Source organism: Salminus brasiliensis, chromosome 20 (genome assembly GCF_030463535.1).
Source record: "Salminus brasiliensis chromosome 20, fSalBra1.hap2, whole genome shotgun sequence".
NCBI classification, from domain to species: Eukaryota; Metazoa; Chordata; class Actinopteri; order Characiformes; family Bryconidae; genus Salminus; species Salminus brasiliensis.
The window spans coordinates 10081476-10107927 of record NC_132897.1 but is presented as its reverse complement, the minus strand read 5'-3'; the positions used below and the strand labels follow the sequence as shown (position 1 = coordinate 10107927).

Below are 26452 nucleotides of genomic sequence, written 5' to 3'. Positions count from 1 at the left end.
AGAACATGTACATGCAGAAACCTAGTTTAGATGATTTATTTTAATAATAAAGTGATATCAATATTGGCCAATATTTTTTTTTTTTTAGTTTTCTCCATTCTTTAAACCCTGTTGTTGCCCCGTACCATGTGAAAATAATTCTGGATAAATGGACCAATAGAAATGCTCCAAATGGACTTGAAATAAAATCTTTCTACATTGACTTCCATTAATAACGTTTTTGTTCTCCTACTGTAAAGTTGCAGTTTTGAAGATGCATGTTTTTCATTGGACAGTGACGATATATATGCTGAAGGCCCTGCATGTTTAAAAGGGGATGATGGCGAGAAAGTGGAGACTCTGAGCACTGCAGCTAAGAGACAGGTTGGGTGACTTATGCAGATATACACAGGCTGCTATAGGAGCAGAGTGACATCTAGTGGTCACTTATCATTGCATGGTAGAAGGAGTAGAAAAAACTCCATGTTTTGTTTATTGGTGGTTATTTAGTGAGGGAACATGTGCACACATTCACAACTAAATTTATATCATTATGGTTTTATTACGGATTGTTTTTAATAATGTACTTTTAAGGCGTTTTGGTGGCACAAATATTGCAGTTTTCACCTTTCACCTATCCTAAACATAGTGGATTAGGTATGTTTGATGTCTAAAGTTTACTTCAGTATCCTTACACTCCCGTTTAGGAGCCCAGTTTCAAAAGTGGCACTGTAGATAGTCTATAGGCCTGTGAATCCTCTGATGTGGACCTCGGCCTGCTTGTGGCTTCACACAGCAGTCCTTCCTCCCTGCTGTAAAGTAAGCCAATCAGAGTTTGCATACTGAGTCACATGATCTGAGTCTACAGGCAAAACATGCCCCCTTGTGACCTTCATCAGTACCATCCAAAGAAGAAGAAAGGTTTTGCACAGTTGAAAATGAGAAATTAAACTCATTAAAGGATCCATACGTGATTAAAAAAACATATGTATGTATGTATAGAGCGCAGCAAATTGAACACATTTGATTGAAATAAATATAAATAGAATCCAGTAAGTCACCGTTTTATGTATATTACAGTGTTCCTTTAGCCATTTCCAAACGTCAGCTTGAAAAAAACCTTATGCACTATATGGACAAAAACATTGGGACTCACCTCTAATCACTGAATTCAGGTGTTTTATTCGTCCCATTGCCACAGGTTTTTAAAATCAAGCACCTAGCCACGCAATCTCTCTTTACACACATTAGTGAAAAAATGTGTGGTTCTAAAGAACTCACTGAATAACTGTGAGCGATATTATTGAAAAGTGGAAGTGTTTGGGAACCACAGCAAAGTGTCAGTCTACATAAAGTTACAGAGCAGGTGCATAGTGCATAAAATTCACCAACGCTCTTCTGACTCAATAACCTGCTGTTGGAGATTCAAAAGGCAGACCAACTCTATATTATTGCCTATGGAATTAGGATGAGGTGTGAGAAAAGCTCCAGTGGGAGTATAGTGTAGATGTCTCAGTACTTTTGCCTATATAGTTTACCTATATAGTTTATCTTCTACTTGGTTTGGTTCATCAGTGCTGCTGTGTTCATACCCAACTGCTCATACACTGACTAGAATCATTGATGACACATGATCAGACCTTTTGCTCTTCTAATTAGTTCCTAAGATTTGTTAAATGACAAATTCTAAATATAAGTGAAACAATCCTATTACTTTTAAATGCATTTTATTTTATCTTTATTAGACCTTAAAATATCAAATTGCACAAACACATTTATTGCCATTAAAATTAACAAGATGATCAGATTATTGCCCTGAATACATGCAACTTCTTTAAACTGAACGCTCGTTCATCCCTCAGCTGTGTAGTTCTCTCCACTCACCACTTATAGTAGAGTTGTAAATAGTGCTGTGATATTTTATTCAGTATACTGTTTAAAATTCATCCTACGGTCTGTGTTTCTTACATACCGTAATACCTTTATGCAACTAAAGTGCAGAATGAAATTTAGCATTGCGTAATCTAGACGCATCACCAACAGCACAAACATTTTAGCACAGTATTGCTTGCAGCAGTAGGCTAACACACACACACACACACACTCACTCCCCAAGAACCCCTGGGCAGTTTTTGCCTGGACTCTACAGTATTGTGAAGTTTTACACCTGATATAAGGTGAACCTGCTCGCTTCTGCTGGCTAGTCGCAATTACAGAGGAGAGGTTGTCAACCAGCGGCTCGAGAGATGCTGCAGCCACAGCCCCACCCAACAACTCACTCTCAGCTAACCTCTCTCTTTCTCTCTCTTTCTGGGGGGCTTTGAGCAGATGGGACCCGAAGCCAGACAGAGGTTGAGCATAATTGGACCATCAGGAGGAGCAGGGGCAGTGGTGGGGGGCGAAGTTTCGTCACGACAACAGTGGCTAGTACTCATTTTTAAAGCCTTCATTATATACATGATGGGAACGTTTGTTATATGTATTTTTATACACATTTTAAATAAACCTATATAAAGTCCCTGAAATTTAGGTCATCCAGCCCAGCCCTGACTGTAAACTGTTTCATACTCAGTGGACTGCTTTTGAATAATGAACCAAAATATCAGTTACATATGTCTCTCTTAAAGGCATATTTTTTTAAAATAAATGATTTATTCCAAGACATAGGGGTGGGGGTTGGAAAATATCCATGAAAATTTGTCTGCATTTAATATTAAGAGATTTGCATTCATCTGCATCTGCTCCAATGCTCAACTCCAAGCAGCTGAAAGAGGGCATGTTTTACACAAGCAAAGCCTTGGTTGACACACTCTGTCTGGTTTTGGTGAGGAAACAAGTGTAGCAGATGTGAACTCTGCTCAGTGATCTTCTGCTTAGATTGTTCTTTGATTTAATTTGATGTTGGGTGTGCCCAGTGATTCATGCTGCTGTAAACAGTACTGTGTTCTCAGGCCTAATGGAACATTCACTGTGGATCTTTCTCCTCTGTTGCTTTTTTGTGTTTTTACAGGCACCAGTGATCCCTATGTGAAGTTTAAGATTGCGGGGAAAGAAGTGTTCCGAAGTAAAATTATCCATAAGAATCTGAACCCGGTATGGGATGAAAAAGTCAGCCTGCTGGTGGACAATCTAAGAGAACCTTTATATGTCAAGGTAAGACAAATCTGGCATATTACGTCAGTAAGTCACTAAGTGTGTTTGATTTTTAGATGTTCTATATACACTCTTTGTCCCTTTGTTTGAATTCTTAAATTTGTTACATTTCAATCTTTAAATGATCTAGTGCATAAACCTGCACTACCACTATCACACTTTGCAGTTGATACAAAGTGCTTACTAGTGTTGTAGTGAAGATTGCTAAAGCCATGTCTGAGTCAAGACAAACATCTAATCTAAATTCTAATCTAAATTTATTTCTAATTCAGTATTCTTTCATCATCTTTCATTATACATGAAATGTACTAATAACTGTACTAAAATGTACTAACAACAATTATTAATAATTATTTTGTACATCTAATTAATATTATGGTCTTAAGCCCTATTCGGACAGGATTCGTTTTATGTGGAAACATTTTCAGTGATTTTTTTTTCATTTTAACAGACTGTATGCTCCTGTGTTGGTAAAGATACTGGTGCATTTTACCTTCTGTAAAATGAACAGAAAATAACCTATGGTTATATTAATCCCATGTGAATCGACATGTGGGTAAATATTCTTTCGTGTCCTGTTGATAATGAGTTTCTTAGTGAACTTGAGACAAGGTTTTTGCTTTGCTATTCTCTCATGGATCCCATGTTTTTCTGATGGTTACTTCATGAACGCTGACCTCTGACATGACGGGACTCAGCACTTACATTGGTTAATAATCACTGATCCTTATTAACACTTCAGTTTGACTGCATTATTTATGTGTTTGTGACCATCTTTTTTCAACTGAATATTACATAATTGATATCTTACACACCAAAGACACAGAAGTCAACTGTGTATAGCAGGGTCCCAATTTTTGATGCACAAATATATTAATTCAGACAGGGGCAAACACTTTTTCACAGCACTGTAAACATGTGTGCAGTTAGGAGACATAAAGTGGGACAGTATGTAGTTTTGAAATTGCAAATAAAAGAATGGTTTGAAATAACTTTTCTCTCCCTCTTTTTTCTGTCAATCAATCTCTCTTTCTTGCTCTCGCTCTCGCTCTTACAGGTCTTTGACTATGACTTCGGGCTGCAGGATGACTTCATGGGCTCTGCATATCTTTATCTGGAGTCCCTGGAGCATCAAAGGTCCTTTTCAGGCCTTGTGACAGTCCTTATCTAACAGTCTTACTCTGCTGGCTTGAAGTCACCCTAAAGTTGCTGCATTTTATAGCAATCTTTTTAAAAGATCAGTATAAGTGTTAAACAGTGCTTTAAAGGCTCATATATTGCATCAAGTTTCCAGAATTGAAAATAAATGTGGAACCTGTTTAAATGGGTCACCAGTAGTGCATTTCATTTGGGATTTTGATTTGGGGGGGGGGGGGGGGGGGGGAGCAAGCGTAGATGGGTGTTAAAGTGCAAGACTGCTCTCTAGTGTTGTATTATGATAATGCAGCTCTCAGTATGAAGTAGTGGTCTCATTCTGAAGTAGTATATATATATATATATATATATATATATATATATATATATATATATATGTCTTGTGTTCTGTTGGTGCTTGTTTAGGACCTTGGACGTCAGCCTTGACCTGAAAGACCCTCACTACCCGGATCATGACCTGGGCTCACTGGAACTGGCGGTCACCCTCACTCCTAAAGAAGGGGACCTCAGGGAAACTGTGAGTGGTCTCTAAATGTTCTGTTCTTTTTTCCTCTCTTTCTCCCCGAAGACTGACTGGTCCCTGACCTGTGTGTCTTAAGGGGGTTTGCCTTTGAATGAAGTGCTGCTCCCTGGTTCCACTGTGAATTGACTGGTTTGTTTAATACCACATGGTCATTCAGTTTTTTATCTAATGTCAATAACATGCAAAAAGGTCTGTGTTAATTTTTGGTCTAAATATTCTCTGCATTTTACTCACGTTTGTGTATCCAGTGTATTTTAATAAAGAAAAGTAGTAGTGATGAGATCTACAGATGCACTGAATTAATCAAACTATGGGTCAGAGTCTTACAGAGCTTGTACAGAATAACAAACACCTCATGAAAAGTCAAACCCCAATTGCTGGTGAATATGTGAGTGTCTTATGTGGTGTTTCTGTACATCTTGAACATATTTACAGTGTACATGAAAGTAGTTGTACCTACAGGGTATATTCTTACCCTGAAATATTTAGGACCCTGATCTTTACTGTATTGCTGTGGCTTTTCAGCTAAATTCATTTTGACAACTATACTTCATATTAATATTAAATAGTTAATTAATCTTATGAGTCTTCAGTTCACATTAAACAAAATATATTGTCATTTGTGATTTAGATTTTAACCATTTTTATGTGCTGAATCTTTCAGCAGTTGGTGATTTAAAAGGTGGATTTGTATCCAAAGCTTGACGTTTTGGTAAACTCTTATAGTCCTTCAGTTTCGCTGCCTTAGAGGGAACATAATTCAGTCGTTGAGATGTAAACAAAGTTATGCTGAGTGGATTGATTAATTGACAATTAATCTCTTTATAGTGGTAATTAAAACCAGGGGTCACCATGTGAACAGCTTAAATATAGCCATTTTATTTACTGTCCAAAAAGGCCTGTCAATCTAAGCTTGTCTTAGTTTTATATGTAATGTTGGAGACTTTGGTCACTATTTCTCTATGGCTTCCACCTTTAACAGATCCGTGCAGTGAATACACACATACACACCAGTAAAACACACACTGTGACAGTGAACACACATACCCGCTAATTCCTGAGTCACCACTGCCACATATACAAATATATACATGTATACAAGTACCCTGTGCCACGAACCAACAGATTAAAAAAAAAATCATCTAATAGATTTTGTAAGATAGCATTTACAGCTAGTAAATGTTTGAGATGTCTGGTTTCTGTCACTATCCCTGTGAACACTTCTGTCACGTTTCTTCAGAGTGGAGAATTTCACACCAAACCCACTCCGACTTTGTTTACATCTGATGACTTAATTATGCATTTTGAAAATTTGGTGGAATTCCCCTTTAACATTGTTCCTGTCTCTCGCAGCTCCAGGGTTTACAGGCCTGCATCCTGCACTTTACAGAAATTGTTTATGACTTGTCCTCCCCATTTGGTTCAGCTTCACCAGCTCTTTTAAGCATCTGTTACATCAAATATGTCTGTCTCCCCAGTGGAAAGACATGACAGATAGATTTAGTGGGTTAGCTGAAGTAAAACAAGGTTCTGAAATGATATCTGTAGCTCTGAAATACTGTCCAGGGAGATAATGCACTCGTTACAGAGAGCCAGCATTGTTTGGCAGCATTTTGAGTAGCGAGAAATGAGTTCAAAGCTAAGCTGGCATGCTCCCGTCCTAATTGCGTTTAGTTCTGTCTCTCACTAGGTTTGCCTACATGTAGGGGTGCAGATTGGATTTTGTACATCTAATTCATCCCCCTAGCAAGTGTAATGTGAGGTAGGCAGCTCAAGGGGGAAATTTCATATGCTGTTTTATCTGATCTTTTTGTAATGCTGTAAAGAACTTATGGAAGAATGAGAAACAAAGCTGTTAACTTAATGTTGTCAATAATATGTTTTTTTTTGTTTGTTTGTTTTTGTAATTTGTTTGCTTTAGCACCCTCTAGTGGTGGAAAAAGTATCAAATCTAAACTGTTTAGCAATAGAATGTGCATATATATGTACAGACAGTTCTTTTGTGTGTGTGTGTGTGTGTGTGTGTGTGTGTGTGTGTGTGCGCGTGTGTGTGAATTATTTTAAGCTCTGGATGGCAGTGCTTCCTTTGTATCCATGTGATTGGGTGTGTATGGTGGCTTGTGTAGTGGCTGCCGCCCCCAGCTTCCCTTGGCTGCCCACTCCAAATGTATGAGGATCAACCTCTTATAGTTCTTTAGGATCACCTTATCATTTAGCACCTTTAATCCAGGGCTATAGAGCTTATAACACCTTTGACATTTTAGCAAATAGCACATTAAAAGTGTTATGTTTGTTTTAATATAGAGATTTTGTCTGGCTTGCAGAGGTGTTATAACGCTCTTAAGTCAAGAGACTTTCATTTCAGTGTGCTCCCCCAGGCCTGAACTAAACTAACAACCTCATCCCATTGGGGATGAAAAGGGTGGCTATGTAACTGCTTTGTCTCATTTACAGACCATGCTTTTGAGAAGGAGCTGGAAAAGATCCAGTAAGGTAATATTGGCATGATCCACCTATACTGATGCCCTCTCCTCCTTACCCTCTGCAGTGCTCTGCTTAGACTGAAGGGTGTGCCGGTGCCTCTGCCCTTGCTTTCCCCCCCCAGTCACTGTTACTTCCATTTCCAACCTTTATTTTCCGCAGGCTGCAATATACAGGAGAATCCCGAGCGCCACCTAGTGGACACAATAATGACTGCATCCACAGTCCGTCTTCTTGGTTTAACAAATAGTTCTTTAGTTACAGTTCAGGAAGGCTGGTATCCACTCTGTTTGGTGATATCACTACCTTGGATGTGAGTAAACCTAATAAACCAGGTGTATTTGAACTGAAACATCACTAAACTGTACTAAACACTCCAGGACGGGAACTGAAGTACCCTGTTTAAAAAATTGCCAGACATTTTTTTTTTTATCCAGTACTAATGTGATAAGCAGGGGCAAACGTATGCCTCGGTTATTTGTAACTTATAGAAGTGTGAAATGAAAGCATGGCCTCACAGGCAGGCCCTGACCATTTAAGGGGTTAATATGGTATCATAAAAGAAACTGCAAACAGCCCCATCAGTATTGAATGTGTTCAGAAGTTTCAGCTGTGTATTGCAGCAACTGTTCGAGAAAATAAAGCTTTTCCTTTTTATTCTTTTGTCATTATTTCATACTGCTTGAGCTCCACAGCAGCCTGTGAAGCAGAGCATTTGTTTCTTAAGGTAATATTTCTGAATTGGTTTTACACAGCATTGCTGTGAGTATTATCCTGATTATTAAGAATTCACTTATTAAAATGTACTGAATGAACAGTTTTCCATACTGTAATGTACTTGTAATGATGATCAAAGCAACCAGGAAATGAATGTACACACGTGGACAAAATTGTTGGTACCCTCGGTTAATGAAAGAAAAACCCATAATGGTCACAGAAATAACTTGAGTCTGACAAAAGTAATAATAAATACAAAATTCTATGAAAATAAACAAATTAAAATACAACATTAATTAATTAAATTAATTTAATATAACATGCTTCAACTGACTTATTTTAAAAAGTACACTCATTAAACAGGCCTGGATAAAAATGATGGTACCCCTGAAAATAATGTTAATAATGTTAAGGGACATTAGCATCACAGGTGTCTACAATCTTGTAATCAGTCAGTGGGCCTATATATAGGGCTACAGGTAGTCACTGTGCTGTTTGGTGACATGGTGTGTACCACACTCAACATGGACCAGAGGAAGTGAAGGAAAGAGTTGTCTCAGGAGATTAGAAAGAAAATTATAGACAAGCATGTTAAAGGTAAAGGTTATAAGACCATCTCCAAGCAGCTTGATGTACCTGTGACTACAGTTGCACATATAATTCAGAAATTTAAGATCCATGGGACTGTAGCCAACCTCCCTGGACGTGGCCGCAGTAGGAAAACTGATGACAAATGAAAGAGACGGATAATACGAATGGTAACAAAAGAGCCCATAATAACTTCTAAAGAGATTAAAGGTGAACTTCAAGCTCAAGGAACATCAGTGTCAGATCGCACCATCCGTCGTTGTTTGAGTCAAAGTGGACTTCATGGGAGACGACCAAGGAGGACACCATTGTTGAAAACAAATCATTAAAAAGACAGACTGGAATTTGCCAAACTACATGTTGACAAGCCCCAAAGCTTCTGGGAGGATGTCCTATGGACAGATGAGACAAAAATTTAACTTTTTACCAAGGCACATCAGCTCTATGTTCACAAGCGGAAAAATGAAGCATATTAAGAAAAGAACACTGTCCCTACTGTGAAACATGGAGGAGGCTCCGTTATGTTCTGGGGCTGCTTTGCTGCATCTGGAATAGGGTGTGCAAGGTACAATGAAATCTCAAGACTATCAAGGAATTCTAGAGAGAAATGTGCTGCCCCGTGTGAGAAGGCTTGGTATCAGTCACAGGTAATGGGTCTTGCAACAGGATAATGACCCAAAACACACAGCTAAAAACACCCAAGAAGAGGGTAACATTGGAGGAAAACATTGGACTATTCTAAAGTGGCCTTCTATGAGCCCTGGCCTAAATCCTATTGAGCATCTTTGGAAGGAGCTGAAACATGCTGTCTGGAAAAGGCACCCTTCAATCCTGAGACAACTGGAGCAGTTTGCTCATGAGGAGTAGGCCAAAATACCTGCTGAGAGGTGCAGAAGTCTCTTTGACAGTTACAGGAAAAGTTTGATTACAGTGATTGCCTCAAAGGTTTGTGCAACAAAATATTAAGTTAAGGGTACCATCATTTCTGTCCAGGCCTGTTTCATGAGTTTATTTTTTTTTAAATAATTCTGTTGAAGCATGGTTGAAAAGCAATGTCTGACGCATTGGTTAATTTTCATAGCATTTTTATTTATTATTGCTTTTGTCAGATTCAAGATTGTGGGTTTTTTTCCATTAACCGAGGGGTGCCAACAATTTTGTCCACGTGTGTATATTGTAAAAAAAGATATGTCGTATTATTAATGCTGCAAAAACATGGCCACCACAACTGCTGATTACTTGACAGTAACATACATGAATTCAGAAGAATAATTAATAAAAGTCAACACTATGTCTATTTGACATGATAGAAATGTACTCAACTAATAGTGCTATAAGGGTAGGATTCTGCTTGTATCTTTTCTCAAGTGTGCCTTTCAAATCAAGACCTGCCCTCAATCCTGTTGCCTAAAAACCTCAAAGGAATGGTCAACTCTTAGGATTCATTTGCATTTTTATTTCGTCATCATCTCCTAAGTTGACTCATAAGCTGAGGTTCCATCACTGATGTGGATTGATGAGCTTTGCATTTGTTTTTCTCATGCTGTGAATGGAGAAGGTGGCATGCTGGTCTCGGGTCTGTCCGTTGTCACTGCTCTATGCATGAAGCATACCTGTGAGAGGCCTAAAGGATCCTTTACCAAAAGAGGTTTAAAACTTGTCTGTACTAGAGATATCTACTACAAAGTGTTTTAAGTGTGCATTAAGGAATTTAAAATGAATATGCAGTATAAAACTAAATTAATGTGTGTGTATTATTGATTAAAACACAAGACCGAATTGAACCAGATCAGTTGATACTTACATTAAGGGTCTTGAATTGGGGGCAAAAAACTGGATCAGAATGTCCCTAGACATCCCCATTTTCTTATTATTAACTTCTTAGGTAGGTTTTATGTTTGGCATGGAATTTACTGTTTATCACTGGTTGACAGTGGACATTATAATTAAGCCTTTAGTTTTGGCCAAATAACTTGTTTGCTCCACTGTCACTTGCTAATTATATTGGTATTTATTTAAATGCATCTGAACTTCTGTAGGAGGGTTCACTTGGCTGCATAAATCTCAAGGGAAAAGTACTTATTGGATAGTTTTCCATTTCAATAAGGTTGACCATTTTCTTTCCAAGGAAAGGAAGAGTATTTCTGTCATACTTGCTGATCATACAAGAGTGATGAGTTAAAATTACAGTTTGTTTTCACAAAACCATTAGCCCTTCACTGCAGGCCTAGAAGGACCTGTTTCCCATTTGCTTTGCATTCAATTTGGGCTGTGAGTGCTAGCTCAGTATGAAGGTCAGTTAACTGCTAGGCTGTATTAAAGTTCTCCTCAAGTCTTGGACAAACCCACAAATATGAAAGTGACTCTTCAGCATGTGCGAAACGGCATCCTGCTGAAATGCATCCTCAGCCCAAGTCTTTGAAGCTCCAAAGTGGGCCATGTTGGGTGGGACTCGGGAATTCTGTAACAGTGCTCACGCTAACTACTTCCTCGCAGTTCCCTTCACTCTTGGGTGCCTGTTTGTCTATTTATACATCTCTCTTTCATGAATCCCAAATACCGTAAATGATGCACTCAGTACATGCAAACCAAGCAGTATTTCTAATTATGATTCAACTTCGAAATGAAGATTTCCACAGTAGCCTGAAATTACTGTGAAGAAAGCTCCGAGAGGCTCTAAAGCAGCGCTAATGTTAGCACAGGCAGCTCATTTGCTTGCAATTTACACTCATTTTTTTTCCTAAAAACTGTCTCTGAGCTACTCTGTTTTGCTTTGCTTTTCTCCCCCTCTTATGTGTGTCTGACCCAATTTGAACTACAATTATTTTGACACAAATACTTTTCATTTTAAACTTCAGACCGGATTTTGCTGTCTTTATGCACAATTAGCACTGCAGCAAAAACCGATGCCCCATTCTCACATTGCTTTTGGCAGGGAGTTCTCACATACCCCCCCTCCATTCTGCATTCTGGCTACTGGAGTGAAACTAACGCAGGTTGGGGCTTTATCGTGGCTCTGCTAGAGTCAGCACACTTAACGTTAATATCTGGAGAGAAACGCATTAGCCGCCTGCTCCTGACATCAAAGCTGTGTGTTTTGCAAGCAAGGGTTTGCGCAAAGTTTAATGAAATGCACTTGAAACAAAAGCCACACTAATGAGGCCTCCAAATTAAGCACAGAGACTGAGACGGAGTTCTCTTATATAAATGTGTTTGTTTGACAAATAATGCCTGATGTCTTACTTTACTAGTAGAGTGGTGCACACACATTGTTCAAGGCAGTACAGCTCAATTAGGAGTCAAAGACAGGCTTGTTTGTTTTTTTTCTGCTCTAATCTGTGCTTGCACTTTAAATGGGATTATTGGAAAGGCTGTAGAAAAGGTGTAGCGTTTAATGCAGTGTTAACTGTCGTGGTGTCTGTGAAGCTGTATGTACTGTATGTCTGTGTATATTTGTGATGAACAAACATTCCACGTCTACAGTATTTTTTCCTTTGCATTCATTTCCAGTACAGTGGCTGAGTGTCTACCTGGTTATGTGCATGTAGGATTGTAAACTTGCCCTAATTAAAGTATGTGTGGCTTATGTGGATGTGTATGTATATTTAATATGCAGCACCAGAGTGTGAGGTTATCAGATGTCTATAGGAAAGCCCAGCTATGGAGAGGAATTGTCAGCATCAGTTTGATCGAAGGCCGCGATCTCCAGCCCATGGACGCTAACGGCTTAAGTGATCCCTACGTCAAATTCAGAATGGGACATCAAAAATACAAAAGCAAGGTAACGCACTATGCGGAAGGCCTTTATAGTTTTCCAGTCACTGCAATTATAGAGAGTTCATAATTAGTTCCTTACAGGTTGATTTTATGGATATATACCAATGAAGGTGGGATTAAGTCTAGTCCTGGACAAACTCACATTCTTTTCACATTATTTTCCTCTTTTTATTCAGACTGCTGTGTAGTCCAGGACTAGGCTTGATTCTTGTCTGGAAAGGCCACTCCAAATGTTCCATAATCACAGTCTTGCTATAGTCTTATTGTACACCAGCCTCAAAAAATGAGTGTTTTTCAGTTGAATAATATGATGCATTGAAATTTCTCTCACCTCACATATACAGTGGAATGGAACCTTCTTTTTTTGCCCCTTTCTTCTGCAGACGATAAACAAAACACTTAACCCCCAGTGGAGAGAGCAGTTTGACTTCCACTTGTATGATGAGCAGGGTGGCTTTATAGATATCACTGTTTGGGATAAAGATGCTGGCAAAAGGGATGACTTCATGGGCAGGTGGGTTTGCATTTAACTCATGAGTTTATGTATTTATTAATGGCCAGCTGATCCTTACAGCCAAAGAGTTTATACAGTACAGTTTATACAGTATAACAGTACCATATAAGAATGGTTCTGTTAATATATTGTTGCTACACTCTGAGTGATGCCATAGAAGAACCACTTTTGGTTTCAGAAAAAAAACATTTTTGTAATAGTCATTAAAGACCTTTAATGTCATCAAGAGAAAGTTTTTTTACTGTTGAATTATAAAAATGAAAAAATGTATATACTTTACTAAATTACTTATAAACACATTTCTTTTGGGGTTGTTGACAGTTGTAGTAATTGCAGTAGCCATGTACCAGCATGTACCTGCCTGAAACTCTTCATATTCTTATTACCAATCAATCAGTAAAAGTATCTAAGCACTTTCAGGCACCTTTAAAGATAAGTGCAGACTTAACAGCACATTGTCAACCCAAAACACGACACTATAGGGTTTTTTACTGCTCCAGTGACCACAGCCTGCATCAAAATTTATAGAGCATCATTTAGGAGGTATGTTTCCTGCAGATAAAACTGTCAAAGAAGCCATGAAGTGTGTGTGTGTGTGTGTGTGTCTGTGTGTGTTTAGATCCATGAGTTTAGTGCATATCCATAGACACTGTGTTACGTATTAGGTGTTCCTTATAATATTCTAGTGCTATATACTATACTTTTCACAACAATAAATGAGAAATACATGTTGATGAATAAATGAATATTTTGCCACATTTTTATTTTAATTAAGTCCTTTATCTGTTTTAGTAACATAGAATGTAATATTTGAACGACTGCTGTTGGAAAACCACAAATATGTGTTTTTTCTTGGGAGGGGGTTTGTTTGACATAACTAAAAAAAGTTTATTTTTAAGAAGCCCAGGCCCACCCCCTAAAAAATACACCCAAGCATTCCTTGTACGTCCAGTGTTTAATCATCTTATCGTTCTTAATCACTAATATATATCAATAGTGTTGAATCTATAGATTCTAGATTAATATGAATATGCACTGATCTGATCTCATTTTCAGTACTAAAGTGAGTATTCAGTAAAATGTGAAGCTCAAATAAATGGCATTTATAGACTGAAAGATAAAAGAAGAGTCAGAGTAGTAATGTGCTATCATTCCGACTCATTTCATTCAGGGTCCAGCACTCTATCCATACCATTACTGTGTGTGTGTGTGTGTGTGTGTGTGTGTGTGTGTGTGTGTGTATGTGTGTATATGTGAGAATTTGTGCACAGACACACATCTCTGTCCCTGACAAGACTCCATTAACCGTGTGAGACAGGGGAGCTAATGGCTATGGGAAGTGGGGAATGGGCTAGCAGAATATACCCAGCAGCTTGTCTTTTCCCCACACACTCCCTCATGCATGTTGCCGTTCATACAGATGGCTTGTCTAAATGACTTCTCTTGCCACTCTTGTAATTGGTTCCTCCCCTTTCCTTAAATGCTCATCTCCTCGAGTCCTCGCCCGTACTGATGTTCACATTGACTCTTCATTCAGGTTCAGTTCAAATGTTCATTACACACACACACACACACACACACACACACACACATACACATAGATAGTGGGCCGACTGGCCAGGTGCTTAGTGCATTATAAGCTTGTCACTTTACTGGAAGAAACGGGGACATGGGGAGTAAAAAAGCTTGCAGTACAGAATGCAGTACAGAACTACATAGATCTCTCTCTCTCTCTCTTTCTTTTTTTTCTCTTTCTGTCTCTTGCACATTCTCTTTCTCCCACATTTCTTGTGATTTGCCTCTCTATCATCTGACGTTTTTTCTCTTTCTCTCTTCTCCCTTAGCCTTTCTATTCCTTTCTCTCACTTTCACTCTCACTCTCCACATTCTGTTGCCATTTGTTCATTTTCCAAAGGCTGCATAATGTATCATGGTTGTAAATGTGATCCAGTCTTATCAGGAACAATCTGTGACTGATGTATTTTGTGTTGAAGATAATAACGACAGTAGTCCTGTGTCCATGTGTGTTCGTGTTCATTTCAGGTGTCAAGTGGACCTCTCTCTCCTCCCTAAAGAATGCACACACAGGCTGGACCTCCCACTAGAGGAGGGTGAGGGCACGCTCGTGCTGCTGGTCACCCTGACCGCCTCCGCTGCCGTCTCCATCTCAGACTTGTCAGTCAACATGCTGGACGACCCGCAAGAGAGGAGAGAGATCCTTCACAGATACGTGAGTGCAGATGAGTTCCAGTGCATTTTAGCGTTAAGCCCTTTAAGCCCTTTATGGGCTGTATGTGGGCCCACACTACATGACTACCAAACACTCAAAGCAGTTACTGAATAACGCAGCATCACTCACTCAGCATCACAGTCACCCCCTATTAGAGAAATAGAGCACTATAAAGTGTGTCAGTTATTTGGCAGAATTCTGTGGTCGTTCCCAAGGTCAGTGTACTATATACTGTTGTAGAGTGGATGAGTTAACAAGTGAACCATTTCAAACACAAAAGCATAAACAATTTGAGGCTTTAGGGTCAAGCGTAGGATGTGTGTGTGTGTGTGTGTGGCCTATATTGAATTTGGAAACTGAATTCAAGTAATGCCATCTAGGTTTCATATCTCCTTCATTAGTTAGAACTTTGACCTATCATTTTGTAGTTCTTTTATTTGTCTACCAAACCTTGAGCTAGCCTCATTTTAGTTTAAGCAACCCAGAGTTGGGTTTCTGTCATGCATGAGGCCACTCATCAGCTCACTAGCCCTTGGCACAAGGTTCCTACCTCTTCCTTGAGGTCACTTGGAAATGTGTCTGGAACTTTCTCTGGAACTCTCCTCGGACAACAGGTTCATGGCAGGGAGGTGTTCAGGTGGCCTCTACTGAAGCTTACAGCTGGCAGATGGAAGGTACTTACAGATTGGGACAATAGAATCAGTGCTTCCTTTCAGGGATCACATTGAAAATTGGGAAACCTTCCTCTACTGTCAAGGTCTAGCTGGTCTCAGGTAAAGGCTTCTCTCTGGAAGTCTCCCATAAACCTGTATTTGCAATGGGGACATGTCCACACCAACGGTCAGGCCGTTCTACAACCTTCTGTATGTATTTGAATGTTAAATGCTTTGCCTCCACTGAGATTTGAACGATTCTTAAGTGAACTTTCCTGCCTGAAGTGCTTTCTCTCAGTTTTGCAGCGTACACTGACCAGATCGACTCCAGGTGACACCACAATCGAACCAACAAAAGATTTTGTAACATGTAATAATAGCAGAACCCTGAGTGTTGTGTAGAACCAGTTTAGGGCTCTTTAAGTTCAAATAGTTTCTAAAAAACCCTTGATAAACCGTTTTAAACATATTGTATATAAGGTGTTTTACATACACCCTTTTTTAAGGATTCATAGATCCATTTACCAGTTATAGTATGTATTAAAACAGCCTCTCCATTTAGATATTGCTCCATATATACATCCCAGCACCACCACCGTGCTGAATTGTCTGCCTGTTTGGCGCTGAGTTCTCAGACCTGGCAGCACCTCAATGATGTGACCTCCTTTTCAAAGCTGCTCAACCTCTGGGGGCCAGAGATTGGTTCAGGCCTGGAGAGCACGGGATTGGGCCTCCCTGTTCTCTGAAGAGAGGGATGAGGAGAGAAGAGGAGCGAGGCGAAGAGTGAGAGAGAGAGAGAAGGAGAGGAGATGATTGGGACAGAGCATTGGAGGAGAGGCGTAAAAAGGAGGGGGAAGCTCTGACAGCCTCTTTTGAGGCCGGGTGTGCTGTTGAAAGGCAGACTCTGAAAAGAGCCCAGTGCCCCTGTGTGGGGGCCTTTGGCCCTCAGCGGCCCCGGGGCCCTCCATCTCCTCCAGCCTGTACAATGCTCTCAGCCTGTCTCTTTGTCTTTGGCCTGTTAACCCTTTGCTCGCTGCCATTTGTGCCTCTCCGACACCTCTTTACATGCCAATAGCAAGGGACAGGGCAGACATAAAAAGGGGCACTAACCACCTCTGATGCATCTGCTCTCTGGAATAATGACACAGATGAAGCTCTTGAATTTTCGTGTCTCTGTCTATAAGGGACCAGCTTTCAAGCTTGGACTCCTTTTCTTTTTTCTTCAACGCCCACCGTAATCCGCTAGCTAGGTGTCCTAGCTCGTCGCAAGTAGATGGCTTGCGAGCGCGGGACAGGCTGTGCAAATTCTACTCTAATTGAAGTGGAAAGTCATGCTGGGAGATGCGTTTGATCACTGGCAGAGCAGCGGCGGAAGCGTTCCACAGGCCAAACAGCACGCCGCTGACCCACATTAGCGAGAACGAAGGCTCATTGGTTGACAACGGAGCGCCGAACATCACGCAGCCACGAGGGGGAGCTCTTAGACCGAGGGAAGAAGCGAGGAACTCGCAGAAGCCTAGAGATGGAGGATGAGAAGAGAGGGAGAGAAACGTGGCATGGGTGGGGAGTTGGGAGGGGTAGGTATGCAAAATGAAAAGAAAAGCTATTTCACCTTGCTCGAGTCTTGTCGGGTTTTTTTTCCCTTCTTTTTCTTCTCCTCCTCCCTCCCACCCCGCTAAAGGATATACTTTTTACTCCCTCATTCCTCGCTTTTCTGCTCTCCTTTTCTCCCCCTCTCTCCTCCCTCTCTCCGCATCTAGGCATTCATTAGCACCCTTGCCTGCAGTCTGATGGGGATAGATATGCTGGGCTAGAGACGGAAAGGAGGGAGGAAGGGAGGGAGGGAGGAAGGACAGTGGATTTAAAAAAGGCAGACTTTAATTTGTCCTCACTATTAGCATATTCCCTTTTCCCTGCTTGACACCCTTTCAAAGAAGGGAATTTAATAAAGATGTACCTTATCAAGCTGGGCAGATAACATGAAGTGCTGCTGCTAATGCCGCACAATACTCCTTAAACAGATTAGCGCAGGCTAGGTGGTGCTGCATCTGGAAAGGGGGAGGTATAGGTGGGGGGGGGGCTCTCTATCACTGTAAAATCAGCTGGCTGAAGATGGCTGTATGAATTAAAGCGTCCAGCAGCAGTCATCAGCTCTTAAGTCCCTTAAGCACTGGCCCGCTGCTGACGTTCACCAAACAAATAAAGCGTTTAGGTAGAAGGGTGAGGTGGATGGGGAGGCTTTGAAGCTGCGGTTGCTTCCCTTCTTAAACCTTAAATGCCTGCGCCATGAAGATTGTGGGGGGTGTGGGGGAGGGGCAGGGGTGGGTTAGGCTAGCCCGAAATGCAATTAAATCTCTTCGCGGCTGCTTCACGTACATCATTAAAGTGGCAAAGGCATATCAGATGACTTTCAGCTGTTTGCATGTAGGGCGAGCAAGGGTGGGTGGCTGAGTGCCTCGTCAGGGTGTGTTAATGGCCCAAAAAGCGCAATGAAGATGTCGGATGCTAAAAGCCTGTCCACCTGTCATTCCCGAGGTCACGTCTTACCTCATACGCTCTGGTCTACGTCTCTGTGTGGACCAGACAAAGCCCACCTGAGGATTCACCAATACATTTGGAGCCTCTCTATTGCCATAATCATTACTGAATGGATAATAAATATGATGCTGGTGTTTTCATAGGCTCTTAAAAATAAAGGTTGCCAATATGAATTCAATATTCCTTTCAATATATGAAAAACCTTTCAATATATGGTTCTTTAGAACATACTACCACATAAAATACAATTTGAATGCCACTGAAGACTTGTCCTAGAAGATACACATCCCAGTAAAGAACCTTTGAAGAACCTTTATTTATTTATTTATTTATTTATTTATTTATTATTTAAGTGTGTAAAAGCAATTGCGATTTTCTGCCCTTTTTGAGTTTGAAGGCCACAGGCTTTATCAGAATCCTAAAAATTGCTGAGTATGCAATGAGTTTGGTCTGTTCGTGAGCAGATTCCTCTCTTTTCCCATAGGTTGCCTTGTATTGGTCTTCTCTCAGCTTTTTCAGTCTCTTTTAAAGATTAACCGTCTTGTAAGGTTTGATAAAGCAAGAAAAGCCCTGAACATGACCTAAGAGCTGCAGGAAGATACCATATTGCGAAGATTTCCTTATTTCCTGATATGTTTTTTTCTTGTTGATGGGAGCGGTGCGGCTTTTCTCCTCGGCTGTTGTTGTAAGCAGACAGAAATTATGCATTTTAATAAGGAGAAGGCGCGAGAGTGTAATGGACGTTAATGGGCGTCAGGGCCAGGGTGACCTCTGCTCAAGTGGTGGCACCCAATTCCACACTCATCCTGTCCCTGGCTTTAAAATCACACAGCGGACAAATGCACTGGAGAGTGTGTGTGTGTGCGAGCGTGTGTGTGTGTGAAAAGGGGAGAGAGGGACCGAGTGAAAGAGATGTAAAAGGAAAGAGCAAAGAAGGGAAAGAAGGAGGGAGGAATGGAGGGGGAAGCTGTTAGCATTCCATTTTTATTATGACATTTCACAGTCATCCGATTTAATGTCCCCTGACCGGATTGTCCGGCAGGAGACGGTGGGCTTGAAATGTTATTTAGAGCATTGATAAAAGGTGAGCGCCTGCGAGATGACAGCAAGTCATAAGGCTCCGCACGGTGACATTCATTTTCTCCACAACAGAGATGGAATAAGACGTCACGGTGACAAGCTGTCAATCAAAGCCACAGCCCCGCCACCTTCCCCTCCCCCAGCACATAGTCCCCACTTTCCGAGGGGGTAGAACGCATGCACTGTGGAGTGTGTGTGTGTGTGTGTGTGTGTGTGTGTGTGTGTGTGTGTTTGTATTTGTTTTTGTATATTTGCAGGAAAGAATGTCTTGACTATGGATGCATTGTACAGAACTACTAGAAAAGTTTTAATTTTGTAAATTATTTTGAGATAATTTTGAGATTATGACTAAAATTATTTTTAGGTTTAAGTTTAAAAATGTGTTATTACTTGCTATATAAATGTTACGAATAGAAGACATAGCATGAATGATATGTAATATATGTAATATTTGCTGTGTGTGTATGTATGTATGTATGTATATATATATATATATATACTATATGAATGACCCTGCATCCTGACAAGGTACAAAAACTAAATTACGTGTGTTATGCATCATACTCCCTCATACACACACCTAGCCCACTTCCTTGTCCTTCCTTGCTTTCTGGTAGGTAAGAAAGTGTGAAAATATATTTTTCATGTTTTAAATAAAAAACATAAAGAAACCTCATCTCCAGACTTTTTTTCAGTCTCTTTCACTCCACACAGGCATCAGATTTTTTTCAGCTATTGAAATGCTCTTCCTCCTCCCAAAAAATCTAACATTTTCTATTCAAGGCCAAGATAATTATAAATAACAAGCTATCTGAAGAGAAATCATGCATTACTGTTGTGTGGAAAGAGATTTCCCCCCTCTGTCATCAACCCTTCTATTCTACTCCCTCCCCCCTCTCCACTCATCCACTATCACCAATTTTTTTTAGTTTTAACAATAATATCAGCAGTAAGAGGCGAAGGCAGCTGGAGTTTATAATGAATTAAGTCCATAGCCTGGACTTAAAAAAATCGAATTATAATTATTCCTCTGTGTGTGTGTGTGTGTGTGTGTGTGTGTGTGTTGGGGGGGCTAGTGCCAGAAAGAAAAATAAATTGAAGTATGTTTTTTTTTTTTTGAGCTGGACGATTTGGTGCTGGCTGGCTGTGACAGCCTTTTGTGTAGACTGCTGCTTGGCAGGCTTCTGGCCTTCAACTTTTGATCTGGTTCGTATGATGCAAGCTTAGTTACCTGAGGTTATTATTTAAATAAATAAATAAAAAATAGATATTCATTCTGAAAATGTAGTTTTTGTTTGGTTTAAGTTCCCAATACTTTATACTAGATTCTTTTAACATTGAGAAGTAGGAAGAATATGTGTATTAACTTTAAACATCTGTGCAAAAACAACAGATTTTTGTAACAAGTGTCAAGAACTTCCTTTCTAAACAAGAAAACAAATGACGAGGAGTACACTTCAGACTTCAGTCACCTTTTACCTGTAATTCCCATTAAACAATCAATAATAACCCCTTAATGCCCTGATTTTAATTCTAAATGAGTGTGTGCACTTACTCTGAAACTATTAGTGCATCCAACAATAAGGACAGCATGATGGTCTTTTTACAGTGATAGAAAACACAGTAGCAAACAGAAAGCCCCACATGCTGACCTATCTTACCCATCTTGTGTTCAAAATTCAATTACTTTGGGGCTGTTTAAATTATTTACAGGTGACAAAACCAAAGTCTCTAAATGTATAGGCAGGTCATCATATATGCCATCATATATTTAGAATATATGATGGTATAGGATAATATCTATACTATTCGGCACTACCAGAGAAACACAGGCGAGAGGAAAATCCTTGGGCCCTAGCACGTAGCTAGCATATGATGCAGCATTTGTTTCATCGCTAAATGTCAGCCCTTTTAATGTTCCATTGGACACACAAAGGAGCAGTTAAGGAGCATTATGCTGTCTGAATGAATGGCTTTTATCTGGACCAGTGTAATTGGCCCTCTCATAAATCATAAGTCTTAAAGAGGCTTTGGAGGTGTGCTTGCCTTTGAACAGTTTAACCCCTTCTAAAGCCTGTCATTTGCAGCAGCGTCTAATGGAGCTTAGGGAAACAGGCCTGGGTGGTGATGGAGAGTTTGGAGCTGAATTTTGAAGGCTGATATGTGGGTGGCTGGTATGAACTCCTTCTGTTACAAAAGAGCCCAAAAAACATAGCCAGGATCACAGAAAAATAGACAAAGACAGACTCACATTAAGCATGCACACCATCACTGCTGTGACAAAATATTTGAACATTTAAGGCTTCAAACTAAATTATATATATATTATAAAACTATGTTATAAATTATATAACAATATATACAAATACATTATACGTCAAACTTTTATGATGAATAAACCAATAGAAATGATCCAAAATGACTTGGAATAAAATCTTTTGATACTGACTTCCATTAGATAGACAACTCCGGTAATTACTTTTTTGAAGACTTGAAGAATATTTCTCAGCTACTTTGTGTAAAATTCCATGATAATCAGGCTAATACAAATGGCTCAAATTGTCATGAACGTTAACTCATAGTAGGTTATCATATGTTTCCTTTTTTTCTCCTATACATTTTTCATTTTGGAAAATGTCAGAAAGTTTTCAGTGATGATGTGTCTTTATGTCTTAATTATGTACCTCACCTTGGTCAGCCACTGTTATCAAAGGGTGACTTCATATATGCATTTTTATAACCTACTTCCAGTACTGTGCAACCGTCTTAGTCACCTGATATTTACAAGCGATATCAACTATATTTAAACAGCTGTTTATCTGCAAAGTAAGCCTTTATTTGCTTAGGAAAAAAAACTAATATTGAAATCAACACAAAACCAGGATTATTTGTAGATATTGTCCAGTAGCTTGTTGGCTAGTTTTCATTCATTTAAATCAGGTGGGCTCCTGGTGAATTTGAATATTATCTATGTGATGCGCAACACCTTTTACATCTGATTAGACATTCAGACATTGTACTGCTTTACAGTATGGTATTCTAATGCTGTATAGTGTTTAGAGCATATTTAAGCTGTCTTGATACTGTATGGCCTTTATAATAGTAGGTGTTGCAGAGGCCCTCTGCTCTTGTTCTAACCAGCCTCATTGCTGTAACCCTGCAGAGTCTGCTGAGATCCTTCCACAACATTAAAGATGTGGGTGTGATACAGGTGAAGGTCATTCGGGCAGAAGGACTGATGGCAGCCGATGTTACAGGTGATGACCTGCGCGCACACACACACACACACACACACACACACACACACACACACACACACACACACACACTCATATATAAGACATAGTATTCTAAATTATCCTTCACATGCTTCTCTTTGTCTCTGCTGACTGATACCAAGAGTATTAGTTCGCTACAAAGGCATAACAAGAGCCTGATGATGTTTTCAGCATTCTACTAATGGACGGAAGGCACTTTTCAGTCTGCCGTGTGTGTGTGTGTGTGTGTGTGTGTATGTGTGTCTGACACGTATTTTCCCACGCTTCTCTTCCTTTTCCATTAATTCTTCCTTTTAATTAAGTCTACCGTGGACAGGCCTAGTTTCTGGCAGTATGTATTATGGAGCTGAAAAGAGATTGGAGCCGACGCACGACGCTGTTTTTCTATTCACAGTACAAGAGACAGGACCATTAACAAAAACACTTACCACGGGCCATCCTTTTCCTCAGTGCTAATACTCCACTGGCACAAACAAAATGTGCATCTGCATCTGTTATGTCCAAAAATAAATAAATAAATAAATAAGAAAGAAGGAACAAAAAAACTACATTTACAAGTCCCTCAGAAACTGCATGACCTCAATGCTGGAGTCATCCTTCAGTTTGTGAGGGCTATATTCAAATAGAGTTCTCTTTCTGTAGTTCCTATTTTTGGGAACGTGCCCTCTGCCCTATTTCTTGGGTCTGGATTAAAGTTTCATTTGCGCTTGTGAAGTGTCTTAGTAAGACAGCCAGTGCAAACTCTGTGCAATTTAATTTGTTTATCTCATCGGTACTTTTCTTTAATGGCTACAGTGTTTATTTTAAGATCTGTCATTTTCTGTTGTTATTAAAACCCAATTTTTGTTTACCTGTTTATTGTAAGATTTTTTTTTTATCAATGTATTTTCTTAGCCAGCATTCGAGAGGGAGGGAAAGTGCATGCAGAAGACAGAGAGAGAGAGAGAGAGGGAGAGAGAGAGAGAGTGTATCATCCTGAAGGTGCAATATTTCCACACACACTTCATCTCCCCAGCCTGTGTGTTCTCTGTCTGTGCTACCTCTCTGGCCTTCTTTAATTAAGACATGCTCTACGGCAGGAACCCTTTCAACACACACACACACACAAACACGCATAGAGAGAGAGAGAGAGAAACACACACACAGACGCACACTTCTATCTGACAGCTCTGCAATCTCCCCCCGATCCGGGGGTCCGGCCCGTTACGTTGACCTTGAAGAGCGGTCCGGCGTTCCCAAGGTAACCGAGGCCACCTCGTGAGCTCTGATTTCACACTCTTTTCCTGCCATAAAGCTGCGGCTCACAAACCCCCTTTGGAAGAGCCTCGGGCTCCCCAGGGCCCCACTGTCTCAAACGGGTCCTGGCACCGAGGCGTCAGCCAACAGGGTTACGGGCCACGGAACAGTGCCTTCTCTAATAGAGAGCTCACAACAGACAGGGAGAGTCTGCGAGAGCTAGACAGAGAAGGAGAGAGAGAGAGAGCGAGAGAGCAGGCTTTGAGTAAGGGAGAAAGAGAGAGAGCCTAATGTATTCTCATCCTCCGGTTTACCTCGTTTGCACTCCAGCGTCCATTGGGCCTGATTTGTTCCTTGTAGTCTCTCTCTCTCTCTCTGTCTCGCTCTCTCTCTCACTCTCACTCTCTCTCTCTCTCTTTCAACCTGTTTCTCATTGTAATTAACTGAGGTGTTTATCTGGAGTGCCTACTCTCCAGGCCGCGCAGAATAAATGGACAGAGTGTGTAAAAACCAACAGCGTTTAGGCAGAGTGGGTTTTGCACCCCCTCTGACTGGCCCTATTCAGTGCAGCTCCACATCCTCTCCTGGCTCCCGCTGGACAGAACCGTATTACACAATCATGTGAGCAGCTATTACAAACCCCAACTCACCATTTAGCTTGTATTCACATTGAATCCTATGTCTGTTATTTGGTTATTAGTACTAATGCAGAAATCATTCAGAATTATTTAGAAACCATTTAGTGTAGCACATTATGTAGTGTTCTGCTTTAGGGTTTGTGAAACTGTTGCTAATTGTAGAGCTCAAGTATTTAAGAACTGAGGTGTGGGCCTGTAAGGTGGTTACCTGTAATTCTCATTTTTCATCTTCGTGGTGGACAAAATCACAGTATGCTATCAATATCACAATACATTACATGATGGTATGCTTTTATGAGCATATGGGAGGTATCATCTATTTAATGTCATTTCTGTAACTGTAATTCTAATTTGTAGTCCTAGTGGTGGGCACAATGACAATACACTACTGATTTCATGATACACTGCATAATTTAGGAGAGATATCTTCTGGTTCTCATCACTTCTTTTACCATGTTAATCTTAGTAGTTGGCAGTATAACAATATGCTATATGACAGTTTATCACACCCTATGTGTTTGTTATATATTGTGTATATCACAATAAATACCACCATGATATGTTTTTCTGAGCGTATCGAGGGGGATGTATTCTGACGTATTCAGAGCATATTCTGAAGGGACACCACTTTTTTTTTCTTTCTAGTAGTGGGAGAGACTGTCATTTAGAGTATGAAAGACATGCTGATACTTTTATATTATTTAGATATGGTTACTGTCAATCGGACGTTTCACATCATTTTCTTAATTTGCAATGAAAGGCAATGGAAAAAAGATTTTATTCAAATGCATTTTGGAGCATTTATGGTAAACTGATAAAATAGTGACATAATATTAAGAACAAATGGCTAAAATGAAAATGCAACCATGACACAGGCAGTATGTTTACATGTATATTTTAATAGTACATTTCAAAGCAACACATTAGATGAATGTCATACAGTGCTGCACATCGGGTATTTTAACAGTCTCAACTATCATGATATTGTATTGAATTGAACTGTTTGTCAACAACACACCAGCATCTACTAGATACTGTAATTGCTGTATAAAAATTCTTTGAGAGGTCATTCCAGGTGTAATCATATACGACGACTGTTTCAAGTGCTTGGGGAGCAGCAGTGAAACGTACAAAGTGTCTGGACGTGGCTGTTACATGCAGGCTTCTGCATAACACGTCCCCGGATTTCATTTAAGACGCCTTCCAGACCTGAAAAATGTAATTACTGTGCCGTACGTTTGCATTCGGCTGGTCAAATTGGAGCCAAAATGAGGTTGAACTCATCTCGCCAGTCGGAGTGTGTTTGCCCGAAATTAACCCGTGGAGGGTGTCTCGCCGGCCACACCTGGGGAGTCAAAGTTTCATCCAAGGCGAAGCGTGAAATGCGCTCAGACAGCCGCCTCACAAACAAGGTCAGAGTTCGTCGCCGAGGACGACCATGTGTCATAGGCAGGACTGTAGCGTGAGGATGTGCAGTTTGTTGGTACATTTCTCTGCCTATCAGTTCATGTTAATTTAGGCATTAATATAAACTGCTTCCCCCGGTGCTTGCCCGCTAAGTATGGGAAAAAAGAACTGAGAGACACTGACGAACCTGTTTAGACAGAGAAATTTAATGCTTATGTACAAACAATTAGAACCGTCTGGAAGAGCTCCATTTACAAACGCTGTCTAATTTATTCGGGTCATTTCTGGAGTCACTTCATGTCATTCATGGAGTTTGGAAGACGTTATTTGCATGTTTTGGGTGATATTTTCAGTGCTGCCTGGAAGCAGATATTATGCACACTGACTGGCTTTATAAAAAATCCACATTTATAAACTGGGTTGACTAAAAGTCATGTTATTCATTTGTATAACGGATAGGAATATTTTAAAGTAAACATAAGCATTAAGCACGATGTCACGATAC

At 40.1% G+C, this 26452-nt stretch overlaps 1 protein-coding gene across 6 annotated transcripts in view; it reads left to right on the top strand.

Annotated features, from left to right (window-relative positions):
- Nucleotides 1-26452, top strand: part of mctp1a (multiple C2 domains, transmembrane 1a) — a 196512-nt gene that overhangs the window by 108426 nt on the left and 61634 nt on the right. For 4 of the 6 annotated variants that reach the window (XM_072665257.1, XM_072665255.1, XM_072665260.1 and 1 more), the window contains exons 3-10: nt 2990-3132; nt 4190-4269; nt 4693-4804; nt 7265-7303; nt 12213-12377; nt 12757-12887; nt 14931-15117; nt 22552-22645. In XM_072665257.1, the coding sequence (XP_072521358.1) occupies nt 2990-3132; nt 4190-4269; nt 4693-4804; nt 7265-7303; nt 12213-12377; nt 12757-12887; nt 14931-15117; nt 22552-22645 (951 nt within the window). The remainder of the gene's footprint in view (nt 1-2989; nt 3133-4189; nt 4270-4692; nt 4805-7264; nt 7304-12212; nt 12378-12756; nt 12888-14930; nt 15118-22551; nt 22646-26452) is intronic. The other 2 variants (XM_072665258.1, XM_072665256.1) reach the window with 1 other exon arrangement.